Source organism: Hipposideros armiger, unplaced genomic scaffold (genome assembly GCF_001890085.2).
Source record: "Hipposideros armiger isolate ML-2016 unplaced genomic scaffold, ASM189008v1 scaffold_8, whole genome shotgun sequence".
NCBI lineage: Eukaryota > Metazoa > Chordata > Mammalia > Chiroptera > Hipposideridae > Hipposideros > Hipposideros armiger.
The window spans coordinates 8,565,425-8,590,707 of NW_017731358.1; the positions used below are offsets into that span (position 1 = coordinate 8,565,425).

Genomic DNA, 25,283 nt, shown 5'->3' on the forward strand with positions numbered 1-25,283 from the left:
GCAGCAGGGGCTGCAGCCTACACTGTCACCGCCGACTCAGGGCAGTCCAGCTCCAGGTTGAGCTGTTGTTCAGCATCTTAGCTGTAAGGGCAGTGTCACTGTCCCTCATATGTGGGATCCGAACTGGGGCCCTCTGGTGTCCCAAGCCAGCTCTTAACCACCATGCCACTTGGCTGGCCCTGAGGCTTTCTTTTAAACATTATTAGGACAGGTCCCGAGTAGCTTCTAGCCTAGGGTTAATCTACAATAGTTCCTCTACTTAGATATGACTTTTCTGAGAATTCTGTCCAATGTCTTGTATATTATGAGGAATTGGTATTGTTTACCTTACATGACACTGTTGTTGTGAGAACAAAATGAGGTTTTAGGCACGCGCGCGCGCACACACACACATACACACACACACACACACACTGGTGTATAATTCAATATGATTTAAGGATACAAAAATAGGGACTTGATAATGACCCAAATACTAGCATCAGTGCATTTATTTGCCAATATAATTAAAAGGGAAATGGAGGAAAAATATACCTTCCGATCCATTATGTAGAATAGGCCTCCCTGTGTCTTACAATATTGCTCTGTTCTAGAAGGCACAGTAGGGGGTAAAAGGTAAAGAATAAAACGTATTCTCAACAATTTCAACTAAATTGGGATGCAAATAGTCATGTTTTTATATTTACTTCTTTTTTTAAAGTGCTAAAATAAATGGTGTTTATTGTTATGATTTCATAATATATTTACTTCTTAATTTTGCATTTAGTAATCTGACTAGACTGCACAAGAATTTAAATGTCTTGGCTAGATAATACAGTGGCTCTTAGTTCTCTCGGGATTTCATTGTAATGAAACTGGTAAATAATTCAGGACCATATGAGAGGCCAATGAATGGGCAGCACCTGGTGCTATATTGTTCGTGCCTAAGCACGCAGAATCCAAAGATGGCATTCTACACCTGTCACTATTGTTGTGGCTTGAGCACAAGTCCCATATTTCATGGCTACTGAAATAATAATTGATATTTTTTTCTCTTCCAATTTTTCTCCATGATAAAAGAAAGCTATACTAAGTTGTTTCAAAAACATAAAGCAGAAGTGGCAGCCTCTTTTAAATTCCCACCGGTGAAATTTCAAATCTGTTTTCTATATTAAGGGATAGATTGCTTGGAAGAGTTAGGGACATGTCTACCTTGTCTGCCAGGGCTAATTGGAGCCTTTCTGCATTTCTGCTTTTGTCCTGCAAGGTAGAGCTTCTTTTTAGATCACAATATTCATATTGCAAGCATCTACTGAGAGACATAATGCGATCATCAGGCCACTCACTCATTCCTAGAGGCCTCAGTTTCTCTCCCTATTACCTGAGTAGTCTATCCTACTTCTAAGAGTTTTAAAACAAGCAAACAAAAAACTCTTGCCAAAGGGCTTGCTTGTCTTTCTGTGACCCCAGCTGACTAGACATAGCGAGTTCCTCCATTCTCTGAGAGAACAAGAGCTGCTGGAGTGACTGGTAGATATTGCATGCAAACAGCGTGGGGCACCAGAGCCCGCCACCACCCAGGATCAGACAGAGCTTAAGCCATGAGTTGCATGGAAAGGTCTTGGAAAGGCCAGGGATTTCCCAGTAGGGAAAAAAGGACAATGTACCTCACATGTCTAAACTAAAGTTTTTACAGTGCTGGGCCATAAAAAGGATCTGAAGAGACACTGTAGAACTTTATATCTATAAATTGTCAGATGTGCGTTGTCTTTGTTTTTAAAGTACTGCTTATTAAAGAGGTTTAAAATATGTTTATTTAAATATACTCGTATATTCTATTTTAAACCTTTGTTATATATAATAAAGTATATAGCTATACATAATAAAAATATAACTATATAATTAAAATATATAAAATATTTTAAACCTCTAATAATCCATTTACACATATATGTATATATTTCTGTTTATGAATATATATTTATATATATAATTTATTTGTTAACAGGTTTAATTGCTTTCCTTTCCTTCGGGACCTGTGTGAGAGTACTTGGAGCAGTGACTGCCATCTGGTGGCAAGCCAGAATCATCACTTTGTGTAACCTAATGGTTACTAAGATGCCTACTCCTGACTCACATGGTATGGACTGACAACAGGGGACCAGGACAGCCTGGAGGGTGGCTGATGAAGGAGCTTAGTGAAATAACCCTTCGCTCCACCTGAATGGGTTGTTCATCCCAAATTCTGAGCCAAGAGCCAGTTCTAAAATGGTGCCTCTGAAGAAAAGATTTGAGTTGCTCTTGTGTTTTAGTCGAAGATCTGCTGGTTAACTACCAGCAGGTAACCGAGACTGAAAAAAACGCATACCAAGAGGGGCATGTGATGACATGGAGTCTGAAATAAACTGCTCTGAATTATGTGACAGTTTTCCTGGCCAGGAGTTGGATCGGAGACCTCTTCATGATCTCTGCAAGACAACAATTGTAAGTAATGTGTCAGGGCTGCTCAGATATACATGTTGTTGGTAGACATGGTGGGGTAGAGGGCTGGGGGAGGAAGAGGAGGAAATGCTTTGGTGATGATGGGGGCAGTTCATGTTTAATCTATAGAAGAGCCTTCATTTATTTTTTTTTTAATAGCTGAGCCATCCTGCCACCTGTTGTCAGCTCAGCGGCAGCTCAGCTCGGGCAGGGACTCGAACCACTGTTGCTCAGAGCTCGCACTCTTAAACAAGCTCTTAACCAACTGAGCCACTTAGCCAGCCCAGAAAAGCCTTCATTTTTAACAGTTTCTCTTTATTCTGTTCTCAGACCTCTTCCCATCCCAGCAGTAAGACCATTTCTTCATTATCTCCTGTCCTCTTGGGTATTGTTTGGACTTTTCTCAGCTGTGGACTTCTCCTGATAGTCTTCTTTCTTGGCTTCACAATCCGCTGCAGGAAGAACAGGTAAGCAGCCCCATGCCTAGTTTCATCTCCCATAGCCTGAATCGTGAAACCCAGAATATTAGTATCATTTTAGCACCATGAGCTGCTAGCTTGTCTGCTCCTGTGGCATTAAGCTAAGTCAGAAGTTCTCCCCCTCCACCGCCTCTGCCCAAATGGCTCTGGCTTTGTGGTACCATTCCCTCTTGAGAAAGAGAAAGATCTAGCCTAGTATTGTGCTAACTACTATAAGGATACCAAAAAAAGAGAGTGAAGAGTCTCTCCTCATAAAGGACAGTACGATTCTTCTAAGAAAATGAGGTATTTGTATTAAAAACAGAGAGCATGTCATAGGAAAAGATGAAACAGTGCCATTTGCGACAACATGGATGGATCTTGAGAGTATAATGCTAAACGAAATAAGTCAAACAGAAAAAGTAGAGAACCATATGATTTCACTGATATGTGGGATATAAAACTGAAAACAACAAAAGAACAAGAAAAACAAATGAAGATACAAAACTCATAGACACAGACAATAGTTTAGTGGTTACCAGAGGGTAAGGGGAGAGAGGCGTGGTAGATGAGGGTAAACAAGATCAAATATATGGTGATGGAAGGAGAACTGACTCTGGGTGTGAACACACAATGTGATATATAGATGATGTATTACAGAATTGTACACCTGAAATCTATGGAACTTTGCTAACAATTGTCACCCCAATAAACTTTAATTTACAAAGCAAACAAACAAACAAACAAAAAACAGAGAGCATCTAGGGAAACATTCCAAAGCAACACTGAAGTTTACAGCCACACAGTTGGAACCAGTCTGGGTGGGATAAGGTTTCTGTAAAAATAATGAAGCCCTACCATCTGGCTGTCCTGCTAGACAGTTGTGCCTAGTTGGAAAGTCACTGGCTCATCAGGGTAAGAATCTACAGCTCTCAGGGTTGGCAAAAGAAATAAAATGATAACTTTTCCTGAAGGGACTTGCAGAATCTTGCCTTCACTGCTATTTGACCCTTCCCTCACAGACCACCCCGTCTTTTCCACTCCAATACTCTGAACCCTCACCCTGCCTCAGCTGTCCCGGGCTGTCTCCTGAGAAGCCCTGCTACAGCCCTCTTTCCCTGGCTCACAGCTATATTCCTGGATGGAGCCTACATCAGATTTCAACAGTTCCCTCAAAGAGACCAAACTCCTCTGGCCCCACTTCAGCCTTACACTTTGTGATCAAGTGTGTTTTGCTCCATTACCTGGGTTTGTCACTCAGGATGAAGGTCAGTCAGTTGGATTTCTCTAGCAGACATTTTGGGGTGCTATTGGCCATTTGAGTCACAGAGAACATGGAATTGTTAAGCAGCAGTGACTTGATCTGCTGGGTCAGCTGCGACGTAGCAGTGATACGTGGCACTCTGTCCTGAGTATACCCCTGAAGCTGCTCTAGCCACTTTTCATTCTTCCTCAAATACACCAAGCCTACTCTTATCTCAAGGCCTTTGACTTACTGTCTCCCTTCTGTTCCCACTGCCTAACAGTCTTCTCCAGATCTTCTCATAACTAGTTCCTTCTCATTGTATAGGTCTTGGCTCAAATGTCACCTCTTCAGAGAAGCCTTCCCTGATCGTCTTATCTAAAGTAGCCTCTCTACCCAATGGCCACCCAGCCCCTACATCTCATTCCATAACCCATCACTATTTTATGTTCTTCATAGCAAGGATAACGCTCTGATATTACCGTACTTATTGATTTACCTTTTTATTGTCTGTATCCCCCACTAGAATATAATGGGACCTTGTCTGTCGTGCTTACCACTGTCTCCAACATTTAGAAAAGACTCTGGAACATAATAGGTGCTTACTAAACATGTTTTCAGTGATCCTGGGAGGAAGGAGCTTATAATCCCAATGGTAGATGCTGCCAAGAAAATCATTAGGAAAATCACACATATCAAGATTAGAGATCTATGGAGTACAGTCTTTTCAGCTGCAACACATTTCTGTAGTGCAAACTAATACCTGATTGGCAAATAAGAAAATGATATAATTGGTTCACATGTAATGTTTTCCTAGAAAAATCAATGGTTTAAAGAATTCAAGAGCAAGCTTTCTTACAGTTAAAGAAGGAAGCCTTAAGCTAAGAATACTACGGCACTGCCTTCTCTTACAACAAGTAGTGGCTGGTTTAATGGCTTCAAGAACTGGCATCCTTCCTACAACATGAAGCTATCTGGTGAAGCTGTAGGAAAAGATGAAGAAGCAGAGAAGACATTTCCCTTGTATTTCAAAACAGTTGATTATTGAAGAAAGCACAGATCCAGAGTAGATTTTGATGACAGTGTTATTTATTGGAGGTGAATACCCTTGAGGACCTACATTTTGCAGATTTAAAGCTACAAAAATCAGCTGTGATCCTGGGTACAAATAAATGGCAGTGGACATTTACTGAGTGCTAGTATTTTGATGGGGTTAATTATTATTTTTATTTTTATTCTGGTTACAAAGTTAAATATGTTTCAAGTGTTATGGCCCCGTACTATTTTTCCCATAATACATTATTTTATACACAGTTTTGTAGAATGCAAGGTTTTTAAAGCATTAATATATTGTGTTAAAATAGGAACACTTGTAAATAGTGTTATAGTAGAAAAAAACATATTTGCTGCCTGTTTTGCTTGCAGTGGGAGCATGACTAGGCATGAAGAATAAAATATTAAGAGGCACTGTGAAGAAAAACACATTTTGCAATTAAGTAGCTTATGAGGTCAGACAAGAAAAGATAAGATAGCCCAATTTCAAAAGTGCTTTCTTAAATAACAAAATTTGTTAAAAGGTGAAGGATCACAATTAGATGCTTCATTTCATTCCAACTCTGTGGTTTCTAAATTTGTGATTGTGTATGTACACACATGCACATGCATGCATGTGCCATGGGAAAGAAAAACATTTTAATTAAAAAAAATAATATAGTAATGTTCAAGTTCAGTTGCAGATATTGCATTTTTGATAAAATATTAAAATGTAGTTTACAATAGAAAATCAGTAAAGATATAGGAGACTTGAATAATACCATCAACCAGCTTGACCTAATTGATATTTATATAATCCTATACCTAACACCAGTAAAATGCACATTCTTTTCAAGTATACATGGAACGTTTACCAAGATAGAACATATTCTGGGACATAGAAAAGGTCTTGTTAAATCTAAAAGGATTCAAGTTATACAGAGTATGTTCTCTGACCACAGTTGAATTAAATTAGAAATCCATAACCAAAAGATCTCTGGAAAAACCTGAAAATATTTGGAAACTAAATAGAACATTTTAAAATAACTCATGGTCAAGGAAGAAATCAAAAGAGAAAGCATAAGATATTTTTGACTAAATGAAAATGAAAACACAATATATCAAAATTTGTTGGAGGCATTAAAGCAGTACTTTGGGGTGGAGGTGGAGGTGGGGGAGAGTGATTATAGCACTAAACCCCATATTAGAAAAGAAGAAAGATCTGCTTTACAAAACAGAAAAAAAGAAGCAAATGAGTACCTAGAGTAAGCAGAAGAACAGAAATAATAAAGATCAGAATAGAAGCTGATAAAATAGAAAACAGAAAACAACTGGGAAAAGCAGTGAAACCAAAGCTTTTTATGATGAATGATAATATTGATCAACCTCTAGCTCAAGTGATCAAGAATAAAAGAGAAAAGATATAATTACCTAAATAAGGAAACAAGAGGTATCATCACCTAAGATTCCACAGATAATAAGGTACTATTAAGAACAACCATGGTAGGCAGTCTCAAAGATGTTCTTCAATGATTCCAACCTCCTAATAGTTACACTTCTGTGAAATCCCCTCTCCTTGAGTATGTGCTAGACATACAGACTTGCTTATAAATGAGATGTCACTTTTGGGACAAGGATACAAAAAGACTATGGCTTCCATCTTGGATCTGTCTCACTCTTTCACTCATTTACTCTGAGAGAAGCCACCTGCTGTTTTGTGAGCTGTTCTTTGGAGAGGCCCATATGGCAAGGAACTGATGTTTCCAGGCTGCAGCCAGCAAGGACCTGAGGCTTACTAACGGCCATGTAGTGAGATTGAAAATAGATTTTCTGAGGTCTGCTAACAGCAAAGTGAATGAGCTTGGAAGCAGATTTTCCCCCTAGTCAGGCCTTGGAGGACTGCAGCCATGGCTGTTCCATTAACTGTATTCTTGTGAGAGACCCTCAGCCAGGGACACCCAGCTAATCTGTGCCTGTATTGTTGCAGTTTTATTCAAACTCTTCTAAAACACTAAAAATAATGGAGCATTTCTTGATGCATTCTATGTGGTCAGCAATACCCTGATATCAAAACCTAACCCACAGAAAACAAACAAACAAAAAACCCTATTAGTTAATATCCTCATGAACATAGCTCCAAAATTCTAAACAAAATTTTGACAAATGGAATCCAACCAAATATCAAAAGGATAATGCATCATGACAAAGTGAGGCATATTCCGGGAAGTATATTCCAGGAATGCGAGGTTGGTTTTAACATCCAAAGATTAATCAATGTAATTCACCATGTTTACCAACTTGAAAAAAAACAAAAACATGATCATCTTAATAGAGAAAAAGCATTTGACAAGATTCAACATCCATTTCTGACAGCCAACAAACTAGGAATAGAAGAAAACTACCTCAACCTAACAAAGTACATCTATGAAGAGCCTATAGCTAACACCATTTTTAATGGTAAAACACTGATTGCTTTCTTATTAAGATTAGAAAGATGTCTGCTTTCACTACTTTTATTCAACATTGGAGATTTTACCCAGTGCAATAAGATAAGAAAGAGAAGTAGAAGGCAACTAGTTTAGAAAGGAAGAACTAAAATGGCTTTTTCCTCAGGTGAGCTGATCATCTATGTAAAAAATTCAATAATCTATTTCGTTTAAAACTGCTAGAATGAATAAATGAGTTTCGCAAAGTTCCAGGGTACAAGATCAGTGTACAAATCTCAACTGTATTTCTATATACTAAAAACAGACAATTGAAAAGTAAAATTAAAGCAATATCATTTACAATGGCATCAAAATATGAAATATTAAAGCTTAACAGTGTAAAACACTTAAACACTGAAAAGTACAAAACATTGCTAATCTAACAAACTGTGAAATACATACATGCTGAAAGCTATAAAACAATACTGAGATGAATTCTAATTCTAAATAAAGGAGTGATATTGTGATCATGGGTTGGAAGATTTAGTATTGTTAATTCTCCCCTAATTAATGTATACACTAAGCTCAGTCATAATCCCAGTTGGCATTTTTTGAAGTAAGTTGATAAGCAGTTTCTAAAATTCATATGGAAATATGAAGGACCCAGAATAGCTAAAACAACTTAAAAAAGAAATAAATTTGGAGGGTTAGGACCACCTGATTTCAAGACTTATTACAAATCTATAGTAATGAAGACAGTTTGGTATTGGGTAGAGATAGACATATACATCAACAAAACATAATAGAAGACAAATAAACCTATGTGTATATGGGAAACTACTTTTCAACAAAGATGCAAAGGCCATTCGGTGGAGAAGGGACAGTACTCTTGTCAACAAACGGTGTTGGCGCAATTGGATATCCACATGAAACAATGAACTTTGATCTGCATCTTGCACCATATGCAGAAATTAACTCAAAGTCTATCATAGACCTAACTGTAAAATCTAAAGCTAAAATTTCCCAAAGAAAACATAAGAGAAACATTTTATGACCTTGGAATAAGCAAAGATTTATTAGATACAACACTAAAAGCACAAACCGTAAAAGAAAGCATTGATAAATTGAGCTTAAAATTAAAAACATCTCTTCTAAAGAGAATCTTAAGAAAATAAAAAGAAAACCACAGCCTGGAAGAAAATATTTGCAAGTCATATATCTGATAAAGAACTTATATCCAGAATATATAAAGAACGCTAAAAACTCAATAATATGAAAACAAACAAAAGGAAAATGAGTGAAAGATTTGAATTGAACAGACACTTCACCAAAGAAGAAATATGGATGGCAAATAAGCATATGAAAAGAGGTTCAACACCATTAGTCACTAAGGAAATGCAAATTAAAATCAATTAAATACACTACACAGCTATTAGAATAGCTAAAATTTAAAAAGACTGACAAAATTAAGTGTTTGCATACACTGCTGATGGGAATGTATATGGTCTTTGGAAAATAGTCTGGCAGTTTCTTTAAAAATTCAGCATATACCTACCATATGATCTAACCATTCTACTCTTGGGTTTTTTATCCAAGGAAGATGAAACTATACGTCTATACAAAGGTTTGTACACCATTGTTCATAACAGCTTTATTTTAATAGCCCCAAACTAGAAATAGCACAAATATCCATCAATAGGTGAATGGATAAACCAATTGTGGTATATCCATACATTAGAATACTACTCATCATTAAAAAGGGTAAATTATTGATACTTGGAGCCACATGGATGACTCTCAGAATAATTATGCTGAGTGAAAGAAGCCATGCAAAAAAGGTTACATACTATATCATTCCAGTTATACAAAATTCTAGAAAATTAAGTGAGTCTATTGTTAACAAATCTGTAGTGACAAAAATCAGATCAGCGGTTGCCAGCAGGTAGATGGGGCTGGCACAGGAGAGGAAGGAGGGATTATTACAAAGGACTTGTGAAAACTTTTTGGGGTGATGGATATGTTCATTACCTTGGTTGTGGTGTTTCACAAGTGTATACATTTATCAAAACTTATCAAATCATGACTTTAAATATGTACAGTTTATTATATGTCAGTTATACTCAATAAAGCTATTTGGAAATGTAGTCCACAAACATTCTTATATTTCTGAAAATGTTCTCATAAGGGAAAAAAGCACATCACATCTGGTATTCTTTTCCAAAGGGCCCTGCTAGGTAAGCTAAAAGCCATCTAATAATTTTGCTAGATATTAATATCAGTTTTCGGGGAATGTATTTTTTTTCTAGATTCTTCATGCAGTTTCATAAGGACCATAATAACTTAACTCTTGGAACAAAGCAGATATTTCAGAAGCAAGAGGTTTTTTCTTGGTGCTTCCTCTGACAGACATAAAATAAGGGCAGTGTTAGAAGGGCAGCTTCATGCTTCTGCATAAAGCTAAACTTGTTCCATTAATGGACTATCTGTTATTCTGAGAGCTTACTCGCTATCACTTGTGATAATGAATGTAGGCGGTAGATGTTATTTACATGTTGTTATTTCCCAATATTGCAAGTGGCATTCCCACAGTAATCCCCAGTATCTGGGACTTTACTGTCTGGGAAATCCAGAAGTTTGAGTAATAAGAATTGTGTAGGGGGCCGGCCGAGTGGCGCGTTGGTTAAGAGCTGGCTTGGGATGCCAGCTCTGAGCAGTAGGGCCCTGGTTCGGATCTCACATGGGGGCCAGTGATACTGCCCTCTACAGCTAAGATGGTGAACAACAGCTCAACCTGGAGCTGGGCTGCCGTGAGTCGCCGGAGGTGGCGTAGGCTGCAGCCCCTGCTGCAGTGGGCTGCCATAAGCTACCGTGTGTGGCCGGCAGCCAGCGTGAGCGGCCAGCAGCGGGTGTGAGCTGCCAAGAGCCGCCGTGAGCGGCCGTCCAGAGGCCGGCGACTGATCTGCCTCGCCTGGGAAGAGCGCAATGATGGTGCCAACTTGGGCCAGTGAAGCAACGTCCTCCACAACTAGACTGAAGAACAAAAGGACAGCAACTTGTCTGTTCCCCGTCCCCCAATTCTCCAATGCTGTTCTCATCCCCCAATTCCCCAATAAAAATCTTAAAAAAAAAAGAATTGTGTAGGGTGTGAGCTTTTGCCCTACTTGCAAGTTAACAGATTAATCTGTTACTGTTTTAGCGATGCTCGCAAATGACAAGAGGCTCTTGAGTTAGAGACAGAATACTTTATTACTCATGGCAAAAGCAGTAGTCAGAGCTTCATGTTGGGTTCGTGCTGGCTCCCATGCCCCCAAGTCCCATTAGAATGGATGCAGGTCCATGATGGGTGATGCTTGTACATATAGTGGGCTGCCATTAAAGAAGAGGAACCTGAGCCTGGGGAATTCACCACTTTTTATAGTGAGTGGTAACAAGCCTTTTTTTTGTTGTTTGGGGGAAGATATTACCTCATCTCTCAAGGTTGCTCACTGCAAACACAACCCTGAGAAATAGCCTGGGTCAGGAGCAGGTCAAGGTGTTGCCTCTTGATATACCAGCAAGAATGTGCAGAGCTGCTCAGGGTGCATGGCAGATTGCCTCTGCCAACAGTAGGAACTGTGCACGGAGGCACCTGCCATTCTGCCTGCACCTTGGGCTGGAGTGGCAGCTGAAGACCCAGATGCTTTTAAATAGCTGAAATGTGTGCATTCCTGTGGCCTCCTTTCTCCACCACAGCTTTCTTCCTGGATAGGTCCTTGTGCAGGCCTTCTGGTAGCACCCAGCAGAGCTGAGTTACTTACTTCATGTACCCTGCTCTATTTGTTCCCGCTGCCTTCCAGACATCCAACATAAGTATGAGTCCTGGTTCTCAAGCATGTTCTTCTTCTTCTCTTCTGAGAGCCTCTCTGATTCCCCAGGCTTCACATTATTTTCCATTATAATGAAAGACCTCAAGATCGCCACACTTTTGAGAAGGACGAGACTCATTCTCATCTTTTCTGTGTCCTTTCTATTCCTGAAAGCCTTATATTATCGCCTGAGTGAGGCTGATCAATATCAGTAGTAAGTACTGGAGCTAAACACCAACTGTGTTCAGGAGACTGTGTAAAATGTGATTTAAGGGTCCCTGAGAGCTTCAAACACATCACCTGGGTGGAAAAACATGAGCGAGTCCAAAAAGTACATTCTGTTTTTTAAAAATAGCTTTTCAAAAAGCAATGCCTTCCTGCAGGGATAGGAGCTGTGCTCCTTTCATATTGATTGTTTCAGGTCTGTCGTCTTTGTGGTTTGAGTAATTGGAGCTGAAGGGAAGGTAACTGGGAAGAAAGGAAAGCAGGACTGGTCTTGTTGGCCACAGGAAAGTTTGCACTCATATTGTGCCCTACAAGGATTTCTGGGATCTTCTCTCTAAATTTTGGTTTTATGATTATTGCCAAAAAGGAAGATGGGGAACTAGTCAGGCCTAGGATAAATGCCACCCATACAACCCGATTTGGGCATGGGATTGTGTTGCAGGGCCAAGGACTAAATGAGGCAGAGTGGCCGGGAGCAGATCCTGCTAAGGTTCACAGCTGGAAAACATTGTATCAGTTCCCAAAGGATTGAGCATTGAGCCAAAAATGGGGGTGTATCATAACCTGTTGGCACATAGGAATGGTGCGAGAAAAGAAGTGAAAAGCAGAAATGAGGCGAAGAGATCCAGATTGTGAAGAGAGATGAGGTCTTTCTTGGATACTGGCTGTGGAATGGACTGTGGGTGAGTCAGTGAAAGTTAATGAGGCAGGATCAGGATTAATGCATAGGAGTAGTTTCTGCACAGCCCTCTGATGCCATTTGTCCATCCTACAGTCAGGCCTAAATCAGTTTCACCCCTAGATGAAGTGGACACACCCTTCTTTGTGCACCCGTTGTTATAGATAGACACGTCATTGCCCCATCACAGCTTACTGGATTGGGAGCAGGGGGGGCGCTGTCTCCCTTACCAGATGATGAGCTCCTTGAGTTTAGGACCACATCTTACTCACCTTCGTATCTCCGTTGTGCTTGGACTATACTCCGTGTTCCCTGAATGAACAAATTAAATGGTCTAGAATATAGACTGATGATGATAAAGTTAAGTTCTTAGGAGATGGACATTTTCATTCTTTAATACAGTATCAATTCTGCATGAAATTGTGCCATAGGTAAGCAATTGCTTCCTATTGTTCTCTCTCCCACCCCCCCCCACCCCCCTGCCATGGTTGCTCACTCCAGGAGCCCCAAGAGGACATCCAGAGTCTCAGATCCTCAGTCCTCCTGGTGGCCCTTCGTTCTAACCTTTCCTTTCAGTTTTGTCATTCCATTTAAATCTGTCTGTTCTTGATACCCTTTTGACCACTGAGTTCTATACTTTTAAAAGGCTTTCTCATAATTACAAATTATGAGTTTCTTACAACTATTCCTATTGTTTTAAGAAATATTTATTGAATTAGTTAGCAATGTATCAAACACTTTTCTGGGTGTTGGGATTACATCAAAGAACAAAGTAGGCACAAAAATCCCTTCCCTTATGGAATTTGCTTTTCTAGAGGGGTGAGCAGGCAATAAATATAAGAAGTTGTCAAATATATGGAATGTTAGTGATAGGTACAGAAAAGAAAAGTAAAACAGGGAAAGTGAATGGGGTGGTAGCTGCTATTTTAGAGTTTAGCCAGGGAAAGCCTCACTGACAAGGTAACATTGAAGTCTAGACTTGAAAGGCATAAGAAGCAAGTCATGAGGTGAAAACCATTCCAGGCAGAGGGAACAGAATATGCAAAGGCTGTGAACATACCTAGTGTTTAAAGAAAAGCAAGGTAGCCACTGTGGTTGGAGCAGAGCAAATGAGGCAGATAGTAAGATAAGATGAAGTCAGGTCAGTAGTGGGGGCCAGATCATGTAGGGTCTTACAAGTCAATGTAATGACTTTGACATTTACTTCAAGTGTCATGAAGAATCATAGGGTTTGGAACTGAGGAATGACATGACCTGACTTACACTTAACAGGGAAACTGGCTGTTTTATTGAGAATAGACCTTTAACATTTAAAAGAGGTACCTATAACACTCCCTTAAATAAAGTCATGCTCCTTGGGGTGCCTTAGTTCAAGAACAGAAATGGCTAAAAGTAGAATTTAAGACCACTTAACCAGCCCCCAAAAATTGCATAAGCCAATTGCCTGTGACAAATCTATATACCTCTTCCTGGTTCTGTTTCTCTGATTGAACCCTGACTAATATACTAGGAAAAGATATGCAGTATCTCTACATAGAAAATCATAAAACATTTTTGAGAGAAATTAAAGAAGTTATAAATACATAAATTATTTATGTATCAGAAGACTCAATATTGTAAAGATATAATTTCTCCCCAGATTGATATATGGATTCAATGTCATTGCAATAAAAATTCCAACAAACTTTTCTTTTCTGGTGAACTCAACAAACTGATTCTCAAATTTATAGAGAAATTCAAAGAGCCAAAAACACCCTGGGAATAATGGACAAGGTGAGAGGACTTCCTCTTTTGGATATTAAGATTCATTATAAAGCTTGTAATTATGATATGCTAACTATGCTACAGGGGCAAGGATAGAGAAGTAGACCAAAGGAATAGATATAAAGAATCCAGGAACACAGCTTAGCATGTATGGGCACTTTTTAATAAATGGTATTGGGTCAGTTGGTTATCCACATGGGGGAAAAAAATGCAACTGGAATCCTACCTAACAACATCATTTGCAATTGTAGTATAAATCTAAAGCAAAAGACAAACAACAAAGCTTCAAGAAGATAATTAATCTTCATGAACTTGTGGCAGGAAAACATGTCTTAAATAGGACACAAAAAGTACTATTCATAAAAGAAAAGATTGTTAAATCATTCTATACAAATACTGAGAACATCTTCTGTTCACTAAAAGATACCACTAAGAAAGGAAAAAAGTAAGCCATAGAATGGGAGAATATATTCATAATGCCTATATCGTCAAAGAATATTTATCCAGAATAAAGGGCTATGAATTGATAAGAAAAACAGAGAACACAATTTTTTAATGGACAAAAGATATGAACAGCTGCTTCGCAGAAGGACATATCCAGGTAGTCCATAAACAAATGAAAAAGCACTCAGCTTCCTTAGTCACCAGGTAAATGCAAAGTAAAGCCACAATGAGATCACACTCCATACTCACTTGAACCTCTACAATAAAAAACAGACTGAAGAAACCAAGTGTTGGAAAGGATGGGGAGCACCTGGAATCCTTATGCATTGTTGTGGGAGTATACATTGTCACAATCACTTTAGAAAACCGTTCAACAGCATCTACTAAATCTGAACATATCCATACCCTATGTCACAGGAATTCCAGCAAAAATTGCATACATATATTCACCAAAATAGATGTACTAGAATGTTCTTAACAGCAGTATTCATACTAGATCCAAACTGGAAACTCCTCAACTGTCCCTCAAAATTTAATCTGTTAATATATCATGGTACATTCAGTGATTGGTGCTGCACAGCCATGAGACTAAACAGTCTATACGCAACAATATGGATGATGCTCACAAAAATAATGATGAGCAAAAGAAACCAGGCACAAAGCTTTACCCCATATGATTGCACTTATATGAAGTACAAAGCCAGGTACATCTAATCTATGATGTCAGAAGTCAGGATAGTAGTTACTCTGGAGGTTGAGGGGGAGGTAGGGAAGGTTAGTGACAGAGGGATCAAGAGGAAGACTCTGGAATACTGGAAATGTTCATTCCTTGACCTGCTTGCTGGTTGCACAGGTGTATCAGTTTTCAAAAATTCGCTGAATTGTATGCTTATCTTATACTTTATGCACATTTTTCTTCAATAAAAGTTTAAAAAATTATCTTTGAATTTCCTGAAAAAAACAAAAGAAACATCCAAAAGAGAATACATGTCAGTTTTTCAGGGGAGACCAAACTATTTTAAAATATTTTTTGGAAAAAATTCTCACCTAAGGTTTTATAGTATGGACATTGGAAGACAGAATGGATAGTTTACTACAGATGTAAAGATGAATTGCATAACATTTTTTATGACACCATTGATAATAGTAAAAAAAATTAAGAATTTATGTTTATCAAAAGGACATCAGGGCCGGTCGAGTGGCTCAGTTGGTTAAGAGCTTGCTCAAGAGGGCGAGCTCTGAGCAGCAGCGGTTCGAGTCCTGGCCCGAGCTGAGCTGCCAACAGGTGGCAGGATGGCTCAGCAAAAAAAAAAAAAAAAAAAGAGGATATCAGTAAATGACACCAAAAGTACAAGCAACTACAACAAAAAACTAAATACATTTAATTTCATCAAAATTAAAAACTTTGGTGCTTCAATGTATACCATCAATAAAGTTAAAAGAATCAAAGAATGGGAGAAAATATTTTTAAATCATATATCTGATGAGGGACTTGTATCTAAAATAGAAAAAGAATGTTTATAATTCAATAGAAAAAAGATGAACAACCCAATTTAAAAATGAACAAAGAATCTGAATAGACATGTCTCCAAAGAAGATGCATGTATGGCCAATAAGCACATGAAAGATGTTTGACATCATTAGCCATGAGGGAAATACAAATCAAAACCACAATGAGATACCACTTTATACCCCATAGGATGGCAAGAATAAAAAGACAGAAAATAACGAGTGTTTGCAAGGATATGGAGAAATTGGAACCACACACTGATGGTGGGGATGTAAAATAGTGCACCTGCTGTGGAAAACAATTTGGCAGTTTCTCCAAATGTTAAATGTAGAGCTATCATATTACCCAGCAATTAAATACCTAAGTGTATACTCAAAAAAATGAAATCATGTCCACACAAAACCTTGTACATGAATGTTCATAGCAGCATTGTTCATAATAGCCCAAAGCAGAAACAACCCAAATGTGCCTCAACTGATGAATGGATAAATGAAATGGAATGTCCATACAATAAAAACAGTATTTGGCAATAAAAAAGAATGAAGTCCTGAATCATGCTACAATGTGGATGAACCTTCAAAACATTATGTTAAGTAAAAGAAGCCAGTCACAAAAGACCATGTACTATATGATTCCATTCTATGAAATGTCCAGAATAGACAAATCTATAGAGACAGAAAGTAGATTAGCAGTTGCCTGTGGCTGGGAAAGGCAAATTAAACTATGAGATGTTAAACAAAAACCTTCGAGGCCATAAAGTCCTGAAAGAAAGGGTTTATTGATCCATATGCTAGCCAGAAAAAGGACCAGGTCCTGGGGCATGCAGTCTAAACCACTAGCAGGGCTAGATGGAGAAGACAAATATGTGCCCTGCCCTAGGGCTGACAAGGCTCTTTCACACAATGAGTTTGGAGAAGAAAGATGAGTTGTTTGAAATAATTTACATTGGCCATAGATAAGGGGTAGGAGAGAAGGTGAAGAGGAAAAAGTTATGTGGTAGGTGAATAGTCCATAAGGAAAAAGTACTTGATGCTTTTGGAATGGTTGTGGGCAACAGTCTGGAAAGTTCATACATAAACAGATGTGGTAGCGTCTGGTGGTCTGTTATTCTTTCTAGATAATCACTGAAAAAGCTTCCTGGAAGTTGATTCAAAGTTTCAACATACATTCAGGAATGCCAGCAGTCTTTTGTTGGTTTCAGCACATGGCTATTAACTGATTCGCTTCTCTTGTCTCTTACTCCCATCCTCTGGCCTGCTGTGATTTAATTTAGGGACATCTCAGAAATTTTCTTTTGTCAGAGGTATGCAACAAATGGCTTTAATTTTTAAAGATAAGATTAAGATAAAAATGTAAAGCTATGAAATTCTCATCTACTCACAGTGAGAGAGCAAATTGGCACAATCACTTTGGAAAATAATTTGGCATATCTTCTAAAATAACCCCTATTCCTTGTGAACCAGCAAATCCACTTCTAGATTATACCCAGGAGAAATGTGCATTTATACTATGAATTGTATAAAGAATATTCACAATGGCATTATTTGTAATCACCTCAAATGCCCTCCAGTAGTAGAAGGAATAAATAAGGTATGGTATAGTCTTACAATGGAATACTATACAGCAAAGAAAATGAACAAGTTACAGTTACATCCAGCAACATGGGAGAGTCTCAGAAAAGTCAAATTTTAAAAGCCAGCCACCAAAGAGCATGTACTATATGACCCCGCTCCTATAAAGTTCAAAACCAGACATAACTAAACTATTGTGCTAAAGTCAAGATAGTGGTTTACCTTTAGGGAGGAAGATAGATAATAATTATGAGTAGAGATTTTGAGGTTTTGTAATGTTCTTTTTTTTTATATTTTTTCTTGATTCAGGTGACAATTACATAGATATCTTATTTGTGATAACTCACTAATCTAAGTATAATTTGTGCACTTAAAAATACCTTTTCTAGCCCAACATTATTAAAAAAAAAAAAAGTCAACCTGTTGGGGATTTACAGTTATAGAAGTCATGAAAAGGAAGTGGCAGTGTCTTCAGGGGACTATTGAACATGAAGACAAAGTCAACTTTCAAATACCTTCGTTACACAATATCAAATCTCCTCATGTGTTCAACTGCTCCACCATAATAGGCTTTCTGACTTGGATCAAACTACAGCATCAAGATTTATTCTTCAATTTCCTGTTCCCTTTGTTTTTGTAAATATAGCTGAGCATCCAAATTTCACTTACTTTGGATGCTAACAAGGTTAGACAATAATCTTAAAATTAATCAGTTTCAATCCTCTTCTATGCCTTATTCTATTTCCATCCCATTGTAGAGCTTGCTTTTTGGGGAGGGTGGCATCAGATAGTAAACATTTCTCAGACATTTTGAATTTTGCCGTTATCAATGGTGAAAGATACTATTCTTGCTGTGTGTGTGTGTGTGTGTGTGTGTGTGTGTGTGTGTTGGGAGGAGGTGGTGATCAAGATGCTAATCTATGCACAGTGACCTTTGTTTCTATCTGACTGAGCAGATGTAGGAATTAATCATTGTCACTCCTGGATGCTGCGGCTGCAGCTGTCCCCCACTGCCTTCCTGCCCGATAGATTTATTCGTGCGTTTTGTTTGCTAGAAAACATGCCTCAGCACAGAAGAACTGGCAAATTAGAGAAGCCTATCTGTGAATATAATTTTCTAGAAACATGTTGTTTTTTCCTACACATCTGTACCTATTCGCTCTGAACTCTTTAGAAGAAAAAGAAAAAGAGAGAAGAGAAACAGACTGATAGTAATTGTTTATGTAACATCTGAACAATTATTTCCCATCCTCAGAAATTTCACATTGGACCAGTGTCCTAGGATTGCAAAGAACTGTCTTCTGCCCTCTATATCCTTCTTCCTTTTGCAACCAGCCCCCACTAACTCCCAATTTTCAGTTTAGTCCCTCCCCAGAATCTGGGCGTACTTTGGTTCTAGACTCAAGAAAAAAGTGTTCTAAATTAGCACAAAATTCATTTTATAGTAGGCCCCACTACAACCTTCAGACAATAACTCCCACTTTTTGGACCCCAAGCATTCCCACTACACAGATGTCCCTGCAACCTCACCAAATCCAGCCCCTGGAGATACTGATACCAGCGTGGATGGAAATCAAAGTAGCCACATCCCTTTGGATGTTGAGAGTCAGCTCCAAAATCCAGTATAAATTTCCCAGGCCGGGTTTATCTGTTTTCATCACCCGTCCCCCTCTCCCTCCACCCCGCACTGCCAACACACACACACACACACACACACACACACACACACACACACACACACAAAACACACACGCGCGCGCACGCACACACACACACTCCTCCCCACCACCCTCTCTATCAGGTCAGCATGTCCTGGGACAGAGGCTAAAGGGGAGAGCCAGTGTGTATTCGGAATCTGTTGATTCCTTTCTGGTGGTCCACTGCCTACCAGAACCCTAGACCTTGGCTTTAAATATCTGTGCTAGCCTGGTACCGCCTCTCATTCACTGGAACCTCTGCTAATTTTCTGCACTCCCTGACTCTGCTTGATTCTCACTCACAGTTTAGCCCTTTGTTGATTCTTTCTGTATTTCTCTTCCTCATCTCCTGGTTTTAAACATCCTTGCATGTTCAATCTCTAAATTACCACTACTTGTCCTTACTTTCATGCTCCCAGCATCTGCCTTACGTGTCTTAATCTTATGAGTCTGCCTAGACTCCAGAATTCAAACTCTTTTGGTCTAACCTCTTCAGCTACCACTTGATCCCCAATTCTGACAGTCTTTCTGTCTGTGATAGTCTTGCCAAGCACCTTATTAAGAGAATACAGGTTAATCCTGTAGATGTCACCTTAGTGGTTGGGCCCATCTCCCAAAAAATGAGAAGCAAGCAAACCAAGTGTCTATTGACAGATGAATGGATAATAAAATGTGGTCTATACATACAATGGAATATTACTGTGCCTTAAAAAGGAAGGAAATTCTGACACATTCTACAGCATAGATGAACCTTGAGGACATTGTGTTAGCTGAAATAAGCCAGTCACAAAAAGACAAATACTGGGGCCGGCCGAGTGGCGCGGTGGTTAAGAACTGGCTTGGGACACCAGAGGGCCCCGGTTCGGATCCCACATACGAGGGCCAGTGACACTGCCCTCTACAGCTAAGATGCTGAACAACAGCTCAACCTGGAGCTGGGCTGCCGTGAGTCGCCGGCGACGGCATAGGCTGCAGCCCCTGTGGCAGTGGGTTGGCATGGGCTACTGTATGTAGCCAGCAGCCAGCGTGAGCGGCCAGCAGCCGCAGTGAGCGGCTGTCCAGAAGCCGGCGACTGATCTGCCTCTCCCGGGAAGAGCGCAATGATGGTGCCAACTTGAGCCAGTGAAGCAACGTCCTCCACAACTAGACTGAAGAACAAAACGACAGCAACTTGTCTGTTCCCCTTCCCCCAATTCCCCAGGACTGTTCCCATCCCCAATTCTCCAATAAAAATCTTAAAAAAAAAAAAAAAAAAGACAAATACTGTATGAATCCACTTGTATGAACTATCTGTCATAGTCAATCATGGAAATAGAAACTAGAATGGTGGTTACCAGGGACATTGGGGGGAGGGAGAAATGGGGAGTTGTTGTTTAATGGGTATAGAGTTCCAGCTTTGCAGGATGAAAAAGTTCTGGAGATTGTGTGAATATAATAACACTACTGACCTACTCGTTCGTATATGTAAGAGTAGAATTGCTGGGTCATGTGGTGGCTCTGTATTTACATAAGTGCTGAGCTGTTTTCCAAAGTGACTGTACCTTTTTATAATCTTGCCAGCAATATATGAGGGTTTCAATTTCTCCACATCATTGCCAACACTTGTTACCATCTTTCTTTTTTATTTTATTGGGTTGTCGGAAAAGTCATGACGCATTTTTGCAATGAAAAACAGAAAAAATACATTATGACTTTTCTGACAACCCAATAGCTAACCTAGTTGGTGTGAAGTGGTTTTGATTTTACTCAAATTGTTGTGATTTTTATTTGCATTTCCCTGGTGGCTAATAATGTTAAGCATCTTTTCATGTACTTATTGGCCATTTGTATATCTTCTTTGGAGAAATGTCTATTCAAATCCTTTGACAATTTTTTAAAGTAGGTTATTTGTCAGGAATATACTTAAACCAGTGATTTCTCAAATCTGGTTCACATAGAATTTCCTATGGAGCTTTTAAAATTCCTGATACCCAGGCTTCCCCCTACATTGTTAAATCAAAATCTCTGGGTGTAGAACACCAGTAGCAATTAAAAAAAAACTCTCCAGGTAATTCCAATGTTTGAGGACCAGTGCTATAGACTAGATAACCAAGCTGATGATACCAATATAGAAATGAGAAAAATTTAGAAACTTGAAAATTATGCAGATATTAAAAATTGAAATAAATATGAATTCTAAAAAGTGTAATCAGGTCAAGAAGGAGAGGTGAGCTTTTTAATAAGGATTTTTTGATAGGATGAACTTCCCTATAACAGGAAGTTTCCATCCACCTATTAGAGAAAATCACCTGGCTGTGGTTCTTACCTAGTGACTGGGAGTTGGTCTTAGGAGGTAACCATGGGTGAGCCAATAAATGTGAGTAATCATGACATAATTAAATCCATGAGCCCAGAAAATTTATCTCCATCATTCAATGTTCAAAAGGAAACTATGACAAAATGTGAATATTAACTAGGAGAAAATTGAAATGTAGGCTTTTGAAAGTCATAAGAAGATTGGAAACACAGTAGAGGGAAAAGAGCATCTCTCAAAGAATGTAAAAAGCTCCCCAGAGGAGAGCAGGGAGCCCACAGAGTTTGTCAGGTAACGTACAAAATAGGAAAAGAAGACTTTGAGAAGCACTGTTTAAATCTATTAAAAGGAAGAGGCTAGAATAACAGTGGAAACTTTTGCTGTTAATAATGGGGCACAGGGAGTGCTCAAAGACCAAAAGACAAGACTAAAGTCATTATGTGCCTCTGGATTTATTGAGAAAAATACCAGAAGGATTATCACACTCAAATTGCCCCCTATCTATTCATCAGTAGTAGTTGATCAACTCGTGTTTTTGTGCTTTGAGTACATATTTCAAGACCGGTAGACAAATGCTGATCAGTCACTGGAACCTGTTGGCCTCTAAAAGAACTGGGTCTCTTGGTCATGCCTCTCCCTGAAGCTATTGCCCCAGTCCTTTTTCTCCCATTACCACCAACCCTCTTAAAAGAGTGGTCTTCACTAGCCACCTCCACTTCCTCATCTCCAATTCATTCTTCAACCTCTGCCCTGATTCCACGGAAATGACCCTGGCGAGGGTCATTAAACCAGCTGATCTTTTTAGATTCCCTTCTGTTTAACCTCAAGGCATATAAAACTTAACCATTTCCTCTGTTCCTCTCTTTGTAACCCTTCTCTTTTCTTGACTTTACCATACATGAATGCCCTGGTTTTACCAGCTTCTTACCAGCAGCTTTCCCTGGCCCCTGAACTCCACCTATCTATTTAATGTTGAAAGCACCCTGGGTCCCAGTCTTGATTCACTTCTTACACTATACCCCTCACACAGGTCTTAATCCCTTCTGCACCACATCCCCAGGCCCTGCCTCTTTCAAAGCTCATTTTCTAACTTCATAGTTGATATTGTCAGATGGATGTTCCTCAGTCAACACAGATTCAGTGACCAAACACCAGACTCGTAACTTACCCTAATCTTTCTCTACTTCATGCCTTTACTATCAGTTAATAGCACTTTCATCCACCTATTCCTCATTCTGGATTCGTTGGTCTCCCTACACATCCAGTTAGTCACCAAGTCTTAGATAGTAAACTTCTAAAATGTCTCTCAAATCTGTCTTCTATTGTCCATCTCCATTGCCCAAGTTTAGCCCAGATTTACTTTTTATCAGAATAAGTTCAGTAGCCCCCTAACTGGTCTTTTCCATTTCCAATTCAGCTACTAGCTTCTTGCCAGCATTTTTTTTTCAAACACAGACCTAGTTTTCAAACATAGACTTCTACTACTTTTGTAGTAGATCTTTTGTAGTCTGGCCATAATTAACAATTTCTGCTTATTCCCTTTAAGTTGTGCTCTTGTCTTACCATGCACTGTCATCACCATGCCTTTGTTCACGTTCTTCCATGTTTAATGATTTTTCTCATTTTTCACCCATTCATCCTTTAAGGCAAACTCTTATTCCTCAAAAATGTGGCCCCTGTACCAGCAGCATCAGTATAGTCTGGGAACTTGTTAAAACTACAAATTCTTGGAGCCCTACACTAGACCCTACTGAATCCAAAACTTGGGGATTATGACTAGATCTGTAGTTCAACAAGCTCTTCAGGTGATTCTTATCAATTCTGAAATTGAAGAACCACTGTTCTAAGACACAGTTCCTTTATCAATGCCCATAGCACTTTGCATATGCCTATATTATTAACTACACATTTACCTATTCATTCTTTTATGATCATATTTACCTATTCACTATTCTCCTCTACTACATATTGAGTCTTCAAAGTCAAACACAACATTTTTTGTGTGTTCTCTAGCACCTGCTACAATATCTGACATGTAGGTGAAGCTTGATAAGAATTTGGATCCTAAGGGGCCGGCCGAGTGGCGCGATGGTTGAGAACTGGCTTGGGATGCCAGAGGGCCCCGGTTCGGATCCCACATATGAGGGCCAGTGACACTGCCCTCTACAGCTAAGATGCTGAACAACAGCTCAACCTGGAGCTGGGGTGCCATGAATCGCCGGCGACGGCATAGGCTGCAGCCCCTGTGGCAGTGGGTTGCCATGGGCTACCGTGTGTAGCCAGCAGCCAGCGTGAGCGGCCAGCAGCCGCAGTGAGCAGCCGACCAGAAGCCGGCGACTGATCTGCCTCGACCAGGAAGAGCGCAATGATGGTGCCAACTTGGGCCAGTGAAGCGATGTCCTCCACAACTAGACTGAAGAACAAAAGGACAGCAACTTGTCTGTTCCCCTCCCCCCAATTCCCCAGCATTGTTCCCATCCCCCCAATTCCCCAATAAAAATCTTAAAAAAAAAAAAGAATTTGGATCCTAAGACATACTCCACACCCCTTCAGGATTTGGTCCAGAGTGCATACAAACACCCAGGGCTATTAATCAGAACGTTTCTACTCCTATAGGCTGATATGTGCCACACAAGCCAAAAGCACACATACAATACCAAGGATTGGCAAGGATGCAGAGAAACTGGATCTTTCATATATTGTTGGTGGGTCTGTTAAATGTTACTGGTTCCATGGAAACAGTTTGGCAGATTCGTACACAATAAAAAATACACTCATTGTGTAATTTATCAATTGCACTCCTGGGCATTTACCCTAGAGAAGTGAACACTTATGTTCATTTAGTAAAAAAAAAAAAAAGCTGTACACAAATTTTACAGCAGCTTAATTTGTAATAATCAAAAACTAGAAACAACCTAAACATCTTTTAGCAGGTGAATGGATAACAAACTATGGTATATCCTCACAGTGGAACACTACCCAACAATACAAAGGAACAAGCTGTTAATAACGTGCAACAACTTGGATTAATCTCAAGGGCATTATGCTGAGTGGGGAAAAAAAGCCAATCTCAAGAGGTTACACTCTGTATTCTCTTTATATTGCATTGTCAAGAGATGAATTTATAATGATGAAGAACAGATCGGAGGTTGCCAGGGGTTATGACTATACAGGGTAGTTTGAAGGAGGTCTTGTTTGCATGATGGAACAGTTGAATATCCTGATTATGGTGGTAGTTATATTAATCGATACATGTGATAAATTTCATGGAACTAAAGAGAGAAAGAATGAGAATGTAAAAACTGGTGAAATTTGAATAGAGTCTATAGTTCAGTTAATAGGTTTGTGCCAGAGTCAGTTTCCTGTTTTTGATCATGTACCCTAGTTATGTAAGATGTTATCTTTGAAGAGAGCTGGGTGAAGGGTACCCAGACACTCTGTTCTGTTTTGCAACTTCTTGTGAGCCTTAAATAATTTCAAAATAAAAAGTGTTTTGAGAAAAAGAACGCACAGGGATTTCTGGTGACGGCTAAATTAGAAAGCACTACTTGACATAATGCTAAAATAGGGCCCAGGCAGTGGAGAAGAGCTCACTGCCCGGTGGAGGTGGGAATGGAGGATAGAGGGGTAGAGATT

At 39.3% G+C, this 25,283-nt stretch overlaps 1 protein-coding gene across 2 annotated transcripts in view; it reads left to right on the forward strand.

Moving 5' to 3' along the window:
- The window catches only part of GPR156 (G protein-coupled receptor 156), an 82,398-nt gene that overhangs the window by 22,721 nt on the left and 34,394 nt on the right, over positions 1-25,283 (forward strand). For both annotated transcript variants that reach the window (XM_019650587.1, XM_019650596.1), the window contains exons 2-3: positions 1,988-2,463; positions 2,791-2,927. In XM_019650587.1, coding sequence (XP_019506132.1) covers positions 2,368-2,463; positions 2,791-2,927 — 233 coding nt within the window. In that variant the 5' untranslated portion in view covers positions 1,988-2,367. The remainder of the gene's footprint in view (positions 1-1,987; positions 2,464-2,790; positions 2,928-25,283) is intronic.